Source organism: Poeciliopsis prolifica, unplaced genomic scaffold (assembly GCF_027474105.1).
Source record: "Poeciliopsis prolifica strain line A6 unplaced genomic scaffold, Auburn_PproV2 SCAFFOLD006, whole genome shotgun sequence".
NCBI classification, from domain to species: domain Eukaryota; kingdom Metazoa; phylum Chordata; class Actinopteri; order Cyprinodontiformes; family Poeciliidae; genus Poeciliopsis; species Poeciliopsis prolifica.
In genome coordinates, this window is record NW_026562381.1 from 622,473 (window position 1) to 631,970 (window position 9,498).

Sequence of the window (9,498 nt, forward strand, 5' to 3'; positions counted from 1 at the left end):
TGTCTTGTACTTGTGTTGGCTGTCATAGAGCATCTTTTTTGGGCGGGGAGAGATCAATCCTAGAGGATGCATAGTGACAAAGATTATTATATCAGGAGATCTTCATGCCATTTTAAAGTCTTATAAAAATCCTGATATACATAAACAGAATTTAGGTATTTTATCTACAGAAATACATATATAGTTAGAAAGCTTATTTATTCCAGTAATTTAATTAAGCTTGTAAAAATTCACTGAGACACAATGAAGCGTTAAGCAGAATATTTTCAAAGTTTAATGGTTAAAATAGCACAAAATATAATATATGGTAAAGTTAAGTGGTGTAAAATAGGGAAGGAACTCAAGGTGAATGCCCTCAGCATTCACACCAATAAGCTCTTGATACATTTCACTCTGTATTTTACTTTTTTGCTGTCACTAATTTTGAGATTCACCTTTTACTATAGCTTTTATATTGCCATAATAAGTAGTTTAACATGTAAAGTAGAAAAGGGTTCTGACAATGTTGTAGTTTAAGTCAGGATATTTTATTGTAACAGCTTGAATGTATATTTTTGTGTTCCAAGATTATTTGATATCAGCTAAAATGAAAATACTGCATGAAACCAGTCACCTCTTCTGTGCAGGTTTTTTACTTTTCATTGTTTTTTGTTTTGCTCCACTCTGAGTTTCCAGTCTGCTAAAAAGCAACCCACAGTTTGACCCCAATGGCCTCCCTTCAAACGAACAGTCTGTTCCGAAATATCTCCCCAAAAAATTCAGATCTTTCCAGCTTCTCTCTTGTGATTGCACACCGAGTCTAGTTAGCAGCCTGTCTGAAATCTCCGGCACCACCGGCTGGAGGAGAGTCCCATAAACCCTCAAGCATTCGAGAGTCAAGTGGATGATTGTGTCTAACCAGCGGCCATCTTTGCTGTCGCTCCTGTCCAGTTTCCAAGGTGTGTGACGCTGAACAAAACCGTTCGTCTGTTTCACGCATGCACTGATGGCTTCCAAAGCTTTATACACCTGCATGCCCTCGTAGTGCTTCTCTACCACAGTGGATAGACTTCTTACAGTTTCCACCATGTGGTAATCTTCCTCCACCGCTCTGCCACGCCGGTCTCTGGGGAAGGAATGACTGCAGAAAGCAGGGTAGACCTGAGCTGGGTTGAGGGTTGGAGCTGTGATGCGGTTCAGCAGACCACCTAAAGAGTCTGCGAGCTCCGCATTGAGAAGTTTTTGCACTTTGTCATGAGTGTAGTTGCAGTCTGTGTCTGGGACTCCCTGACGCAACAGGAAGTACCTCATGCCGTCATTAGTAAACATCTGAGAATGCTCAAAAGGATCCACAACGTTACCCAAACTTTTCGACATCTTCCTCCCTCCGACAGTCCAGTGCGAGTGAACATGGATGACCTGCGGCAGAGGCAGCCCTGCTCCTAGAAGGAAAGCAGGCCAGTAGATGGCGTGGAACTTCAGGATGTCCTTTCCTATAACGTGGTGGGCAACGTGCCACCACCGCTCATGTTTGTCTGGGTAACCAACAACCGTGAGGTAATTCACCAGAGCGTCCAGCCATACGTAGATGGTTTGTTCAGGATCTCCTGGGACCGGTATGCCCCACTGAAGACGACTCCTCTGACGAGACACGGAGAGGTCCGGAAGGTCTTCCTGCAGCCACTGCAGAACGGCCTGATGGAAGCGCTCCGGCTGGACGGCACCGGGATTTTTCACAAGCCAGTCAAGGAGAAGAGATCGAAAAGAGGATAGACGGAACATATAGTTCTCCTCTTTCATCCACTCCACCTGTAAAACAGTAACATCATTTATGAAACCTCAGTAATGGAGTACTAGTATAGAAGACTGATTGCCAAAATTTGCTAAGAATAAATGAGGAAATAAATTAATTTTAAAAAATTGGTAAAATTAGGAAATTAATAAATGAAACTAAATAAATATATAAAGTTGAACAAAAATGCAATTAGATAATTCCAACATATTCCCAAATTTCTTTTGAATTTAATTTTCTTACATACAATTTGCATTTTTATGTTCACATTTATTTATTTGTCAATTTTGGCAGCATGAGCCCTCCACATTCACATTTACCTTATGTCCACTCTCGAGTGACACTTTGACCTCCTTCCCCGATGGGTCCAGAGCATCGCCGACCTGCGATGGCACCAGGAAGCTTTCATCTTGTGTGGAGTACCAGCCCTCATAGATTCCTTTGTAGATGAGCCCTTTGTTCCAGAGCACTGACCAGAAATGCTCCACGGCCAGACGGTGTCTCTGCTCTGTGGTTCTGATGTAGTCGGTGAAGGAAACGCTGCAGCTGCTGAAGAGCGTTTCAAAACGCTGAGACACTTCAGTACAGAAAGTCAGAGGATCTTTTCCTGCAGCTTCAGCCGCTTGCTGGATTTTCAGGCCATGCTCATCTGTTCCTGTGGTTGAAAAATATACATTGGTTTATTATATTAATCATTACATCTGCAGTGTAGCAAAATATGGAGCTAATACTGACGATGAAGAAATAAAACAGCAGATATCGGTTATCAGATGTGTTAATAAATAATATTTGCAAATATGTTAATTTAACATTTTATTTCCTCATATTCATACTTTTCCTTATGCATTTTAAATTTCCTCACATATATCTTCAGAATTTTTCTCATTTATCTTCTATTTAATTCCCTAATTTATTCGATTTTGTTTCCTCTTTACTATCAATTTCCTCTAATTTATCCAATATTTCTCAGCGTTTTGAAAATGCCCGATCTAAAATCGGGCAAGTTTGTCTTGGGCCGATTATCGCAGCCTGCGTGGTTTTTCCCTGCGTGGGAGCCAGAACTCAACCTGTTGAATGTGACCGGGAGCCAATCAGAAAGCGCGGTGACGTAAGAGCGGAGGGGAATCCCAAAAAGTTGATATGGCAACCAAAATCCGGTGGACGTCGGAGGTGATGTGTGGAAATGTTTATTATTATATGAAAAAGACATTTTTATATGTTTATTGTATGTGGTTATGTTTATTCAGTTAAAAATGTTAACTATGAAAAAACATAACTCACCTGCAGCAAATAGAGCGACTGCTCTCCTTTTATCAAACGCCTTTTCTTTTATCAAACTGTTACCACTGTTTCTACATCGTCATCCATGTTTGATTATTCTAAATTCACGTATGGTATGTTGGGGGTGGTTTTACTGGATTTTCTTCTGGAACCGGGATGTTCGTGAGTGGAATCGGTTCTTGTGGCGCGTTGCTCCTGCCGTGTGGCTGGACGCACGAACCGACCGAACCTGTTGGACTTTTATCGGCTCTGTGGTCACGAGGTTTGGAAAATCGTCCCTTAAATCGTTGAGTGAACCAGACCTAAAACTCACAAGCTCTTCTCTTCTCGACCACTGCCACTGCCCTAACACGCTCCGACTCTGGTCGCTAATGGTGTAACGTTTACGCATTCCTTCAAAATAAGACACAAATGCGGCACGAAAACGAACGTTTTACTTTCGTGAACATGTTAACTCAGGATAACGACTAATGGGAGCCCAGAGCTCGTTTCTCTGCAACGAGACGGTCCCATCCGGGAGTGATGGGAGACAATGAAGTGTTGTTGATGCACAGGCTGCCTGGTTTCTACGTGGAGAAGCAGTTTGCAGCGTCATTCCCTCATTAACAGTCGGTGACGTGTCATGCAGAGCAGCTTGGAATGTGGGAACAAACAAATCCATCCTCCTGTCTCTTCTCTCGCCTTTCCCCTTTGCAAAGAAACTTCCCAAAGACATCTCATCTGTTTCTTATGAACCCTAACCCGCGCAAGACGTAACCGAGAGAATCCGGTTAAAGGATTTTCAAAATAAAAGATCCTTCAGATTCAAAATAATACATAAAACGTAAATATTTAATTATTTCTTGCGCGGCCCGGTACCAATTGGTCCGCGGCCCGGGAGTTGGGGACCACTGCTCTACATAAAAATGTCATCATACGGTTTGTCATATGTGTCAAATAGGCCCTTTAACCATTTTCAAGTAGATGTAATTACTGTAAAACGTTTTTATATTGCATTTTTCTGATTTTTAGAAATAAGTCTGAAACACGTTTTTTTTTTTTTTCAACACCCAACTATGCAACTATTTTGTGCTGGTTTATCACATTCGATCCAAGTCAAATACTTTGACTTTTTCAGGAAGTAGGATTTACCTGTGGCAAATCTTGACTCAAAACCCTGCAGGAGTTTCCACCTGTGTAGGCAGTCAGCAATCACGGCTGAGTAAAGGTGGCCGAGATGAGGAGCAGCGTTCACATAGAAGATCGGGGTTGTTATGTAGAAACACTTTTCTTTGCTCAGCTGACTGCTGCTCCTGCTGCATTTCAAAGCTGAGCTCCACAGTCTCTGGTCTGCTGACAAAAGTCCTCTTTGCAGGAATCCATAGAAAGTCTTCCAGCCGCTGGTGACTGTAAGAAAAGGAAACCTCATCGTTGCATCTCAGACGACTCCAACAAGACGAGGAAACTCAAACCAGGGAGTGAAGAGCTGAAAGCGGCTAAGAACAAGTAGCCTACATGGCAGACATGACAATATTCGTGGTGAAATGCTTCAGTTAAAGAGGTTTTAGTCATTTAAAAAAATTCATTTGCGTGAGCTTACTGTGCATGTGGCTAGCCTGCTGCTCAAGGTTAGCGCTACTTCCGGTAACTGTCAATGAAAATCCGCAATCCAATCAGAACGCTGAAAGAACTACACCACCAATCAGATTAAAGAATTCTTGTTTACATTTTTTTCAATAACTTTATTGGCAAAATAAAAAAATATTGTTAAAGTTTTAGAAAACATCTATGTTGTTTAGAATCAAAGTTATACTATTTTATTTCTATACTATTAAACATTTTGTTGAACCTTTTTGTGTTAATTAGAAGTTAAGTTCAGAAACTCCTAGTAAATTTTTGTTATTATATTCATATCAGCCAATATTTTTTACAATTTTCAAATAAAAAAAATAAAAAGTAAATTAAATTAATAATACAAATGATGAGAATATGTAAATACATTATTACATTAAACTGTAAATATATAAATATATTTGAAAATAGTTTTTTTTAATTAATTTAATTATTCATTCTGTGCCGATTTTATTTATTGTGTGTGCTGCTTGCATCGCGAGCTGCACACAGGCTTCTTATCTTTTCGTTTCAAAGCAAACACCAGGAAGTAGCGCAGTGAAACCCAGCCTTTCTCGGCCAATCGGGTGCTTCACTTCCTGTTGTCACCTAAATGAAGCCAAGTCGACAATCGAGGTAAAACATTTTAATAACAGTTTCACTTTTCGGTTGGAAAATGATGTTTTCAGGGTAATGTGATTAGGAATGTATTTTTTTTTCATCGCACAGCGACTTTAATTTGTTATAGAAGTTGGCTGAACTAGTCGGGGGATGTCATCTAATCATGTGATATCCACACATGATATCTGCTGCTTGACTTTCATATTCGTTTATATATTTACTTTTTTATCCAGTTGTAACTCGAGTTTTGGTGGGTTTTACAGATGGAAGTGAACCGCTTGGACTTCTACATCGGTCTCTCTCTGGCTGTGAGCTCCAGTATTTTTATCGGGTCAAGTTTCATCTTGAAAAAGAAAGGCCTGCTGCGATTGGCCAGCAAGGGCACAACTCGAGCAGGTAGTGGCAGTCCACGATAAAGGTCGAAGTGCTTGAAGTAATTAAACAAAACCTTAAAATGCACTAAAACTTTTAAGCAGTGGATTATGACCACTGCTTAAAAGAAGACTTCTGACTTTCATGCTCCTCCAGGAGAAAAACCTTCTCATGTTGGATTTAAATGATTTTTGTATGTGGCCTATTAAAGTCTAAGAATTCCAAGAAAAAAAAAGAAAAAGTTTGTTCATTCTTTTACATGTATGCTTAAAGTCAGTAACCTATAAAGTTTAAACAGTTATAAGTATTGCACTTAGTGAGGATTTCATTAACAAAAGTTTCCAACGAAATACAAGATTACAGATTTTATTTAGTAGACAACAATAGTTAAGGGCACCATATATCGATTTAAAATGTTAAGCTGTTTTGATAAAAAAAAATATATATATATTTTTTTACATTTTTCTGTACAAGACAAAATTACAAGCCACATTAGTATGTGTGAGAATATAAACCCACTGTGGATTAGGTATGTTCTAGTGCACCACTGCTTCTCACTTCATGATAAAAATTGGCGCTAGAACTTTTTATTATTGAAATGAAGAATTTTTCAACCAGTACCATGACTCTGCTGCTTTTATGTCACAGGTCAGGGAGGCTACGCCTATCTGAAAGAATGGCTGTGGTGGGCTGGGCTCATTTCAAGTAAGAACATGACTTACTGTGGTCCAGCTATGTTTCTCCACTCTGTGTGTGTGTGTGTTGTATTTATATTCCCCTAAATAGCACATTTACACATGTATTTCTCAGAATTAATTTTGAGAACTATAGATACACCTGAGAATCTAATGGTGTATCTGATTTGCTGTAGTGGGAGTAGGAGAAGGCGCCAACTTCGCTGCATATGCGTTTGCACCTGCCACACTGGTAACCCCGCTCGGAGCGCTCAGCGTGCTTGTCAGGTAACCATATCTCAAATTACTCACAGTTAGGTTATGTGTTTGGTTGATTTAATTTAGAATTATTAAGGTGAAGGAGGCTTAAAAAGATTCCTGCCACACTTTGTAGAGCATTTTGCAAACCATAAATCATGCTCTTCTGTTTTATAGTTATCTGAAACTTTATGTTGTTTGTGTGTCAGTTCAAATCTAACTATTTCCATATGGAGAACTGATTTGGCCAAAATTGTCAATATCTATAAATTTGTAAATAAATAAATAAATGAAGAAACCAAACTGAAAATTAAAAAAAATACAGAAATGAATAATTACAATTATTTCCAAATATATTTATTTATTTAACATTTTATTAAATTGTATATTTGGCCTCATAAATATAAATATTTATTTTCTCATATTTTAATTTACAGTTTCAGTTTCCCACTTACTTATTAACAGTTTTGGCAGGATCAGTCCTCCATACATTTGTAAAAGGAATATGAGCAGATAATTAAAAATACCTTCTGACCTTTACCTGAAACTGAGAAAAACTAATAGAATATTTGTTCATTTTATTTTGGATTTCATAAAAATGCTTTGACACATTTGTGCAAAAGTTTAACAAACAATACCTGAACTTTCCCAGTGCTGTGCTCTCGTCATATTTTCTAAATGAGCGGCTGAATATTCACGGGAAGATTGGTTGCCTGCTTTCCATCTTGGGTTCCACGGTGATGGTGATCCATGCGCCGCAAGAAGAGGAAGTTGCCTCGCTCAGCGCCATGGCTGAGAAACTGAAGGACCCAGGTAGTCTCATGTCTTTATCTGTGACTGTGGAGTCTTTCGACAACTTGTAGACTTTTTTACAAATTGGCCTGAAATCACCATACAGCTAAGGTGTTGTATATTTACCACAAATACCTGTTGATGGTTATATTACACAAAGCTTGTGATTTAGACTTTGATGCCAACTAGGGACCAGTTACTCCCAGTTGGGCCTAAATGTGCTACTTTCCATACGCAGTAGCTAAATGCCACAATAACAAATTTTGCTGGATGATAAATTGTCCCAGAAGTTACTGTGATAAATGTAACTAAAAAAAGTTACTTTTAATATATCTTAGTTACTTTCCAAATCAAGTAATCAGTAATCTAAGTTAATTCAGTTAAAGTTAGTTTTTCAAAGTAACTATGCCATCACTGAATAGTAGTGGCATAGTGATGCAAGTACACCCTCTCAAAGATCAATAAGCTTTAATTTATAATAAACATTGTTATAAATTAACATTGTAAATGTCTTCCAGTTAACATTGTAACTGGAAGACATTTACAATGGACTCTAAAATCTCTGTAAACAAAATTGTCCTTCAAAAACGGGACCAAAGCACCAGACTGAGGCCTTTATCATTCAGTCAGGTAGAAAAAAAACAAAAACACAAGAAATACAATCATGTAAGTAAAAATGATGAAGCTTGTTTTAATTTATCATGTGATTGATTTAATACTTATTGCGACAGGCTTACCTAAAAATGTATGTTTTTTTGACCTGTGATCAAATTACCCAAGTACCTCATTTTGGATCTGTGGATCTTTATCTCTAGGTTTTTCTAAAGTTTCCCTCTGAAATATTCCCACCAGGCTTCATCGTTTTTGCCGTGTGTGTTGTTGGAAGCAGCCTGGTCCTGATCTTTGCCGTGGCTCCTCGCTTCGGACAGAAGAATGTCCTGGTCTACATCCTGATCTGCTCTGTGATCGGCTCCCTCTCCGTCTCTTGTGTCAAGGGTCTTGGCATTGGTATCAAAGAGCTGTTTTCAGGGACGGCGGTGCTGAAGGACCCCCTGTTCTGGGCGTTGCTCGTCAGCCTGGCGATCTGCGTCAGCATTCAGATCAGCTACCTGAACAAAGCGCTCGACATCTACAACACCTCCATTGTCACGCCAATTTACTACGTCTTCTTCACCACGTCCGTCATGGCTTGCTCAGCCATCTTATTCAAGGAGTGGTTAAAAATGACTTTTGATGGTGCAGTGGGGACAATCAGTGGCTTCCTCACCATCATTTTAGGGATTTTTCTCCTTCATGCCTTTAAAGACATTACGTTTAGTCTGGACTCCCTCCCTTTATACTTGAGGAAAACCCCTTATTTGCTAATTGAAGGCCAATATCCATCGGCTCTTCCTGTTGATAACTTGCGAGCAGATAATGACATTGATGGTGACTAGAAAGGAGCCTTGTGAATAAAAAAAGCACCAGTATACTCATCCTTACCTCTCAAGACTTTTACAATGTTTTTCAAGCAAAGCATGATACATTTGCTTTACCATAGCAATATCTCTGTAATAGATCTCATTTATAACCTTAGACACTTTTAATTTTGGTTCCAAACAAAATGGGACAAACTATTTTTAACATCATTTATTTTTGTTCATGGGTACCTTTGATATTTGTTTTTTAAGTGTTTTGCTTTGTTCATGAAAGCTTCAACATACAGAAGGTAAAACATTGAACACATCACAATTTTTTATTGAACATATTTCTGAAGCTATTGAGATGTAATTTTCACCATATGTTGGTAGCAACCCAAGAAATCCATACATAGAAACCAAAACAAATAAGTTATTTTGATGTGTTCAATATTTCTTTTATTCACTGTATATAGTTTAGCACTTTTTACTATAATTAGGAAACTTAAGACTTATTGGAGCAAACATTTGCTCTTGAAAACATTGGTGAGCTACAGTATTACCTCAGCATTATGTTAAAAATCTAAACCAAAGAACATAATATGTGCCAAGCTGTATATTTAGTTTAAAGTCAAGTCTCATTAAAACAAAGCGCTTACAGTGGATGAAAGTAGTCTGCATATATCTCTTAAAATGCCAGGTTTTGTGATGTAAAAAGAATAAATTATTTCACAACTCTCAA

The 9,498-nt window shown here is 38.4% G+C and overlaps 2 protein-coding genes across 3 annotated transcripts; one reads left to right on the forward strand and one right to left on the reverse strand.

Moving 5' to 3' along the window:
* Positions 1–120: 120 nt before the first annotated feature.
* On the reverse strand, positions 121–4,474 carry LOC129360323 (methionine--tRNA ligase, mitochondrial-like). The gene is made up of 3 exons (XM_055030487.1): positions 4,184–4,474; positions 2,092–2,426; positions 121–1,788 (listed from the first exon to the last, which is right to left on the reverse strand). Exons 1-3 carry the CDS (start codon positions 4,458–4,460, stop codon positions 610–612), a joined length of 1,791 nt encoding a protein of 596 aa, XP_054886462.1. The 5' UTR covers positions 4,461–4,474; the 3' UTR covers positions 121–609.
* Positions 2,649–9,498, forward strand: LOC129360324 (magnesium transporter NIPA2-like). 2 transcript variants are annotated; one of them, XM_055030489.1, is made up of 8 exons: positions 2,649–2,941; positions 4,407–4,537; positions 5,180–5,278; positions 5,527–5,659; positions 6,284–6,340; positions 6,507–6,597; positions 7,220–7,380; positions 8,212–9,498. In XM_055030489.1, the coding sequence occupies exons 4-8, from the start codon at positions 5,527–5,529 to the stop codon at positions 8,793–8,795; spliced, it is 1,026 nt and encodes a 341-aa protein (XP_054886464.1). In that variant the 5' UTR covers positions 2,649–2,941; positions 4,407–4,537; positions 5,180–5,278; the 3' UTR covers positions 8,796–9,498. The 2 variants fall into 2 exon arrangements, with proteins under 2 accessions (XP_054886464.1, XP_054886463.1); XM_055030488.1 differs by lacking the exon at positions 2,649–2,941 and having other exon boundaries at positions 4,503–4,592.

Excerpts from the sequence above, each read along its gene's own strand:
- LOC129360323 (XM_055030487.1), bottom strand. The coding sequence starts at position 4,460 with ATGAGGTTTCCTTTTCTTACAGTCACCAGCGGCTGGAAGACTTTCTAT. Across the intron at positions 2,427-4,183 it reads TGAGTCAAGATTTGCCACAG|GAACAGATGAGCATGGCCTG; the intron begins GTAAATCCTACT and ends TTTCAACCACAG. Across the intron at positions 1,789-2,091 it reads CACTCGAGAGTGGACATAAG|GTGGAGTGGATGAAAGAGGA; the intron begins GTAAATGTGAAT and ends ACTGTTTTACAG.
- LOC129360324 (XM_055030489.1), top strand. The coding sequence starts at position 5,527 with ATGGAAGTGAACCGCTTGGACTTCTACATCGGTCTCTCTCTGGCTGTG. Across the intron at positions 6,598-7,219 it reads GCGCTCAGCGTGCTTGTCAG|TGCTGTGCTCTCGTCATATT; the intron begins GTAACCATATCT and ends GAACTTTCCCAG. Across the intron at positions 7,381-8,211 it reads TGAGAAACTGAAGGACCCAG|GCTTCATCGTTTTTGCCGTG; the intron begins GTAGTCTCATGT and ends TATTCCCACCAG.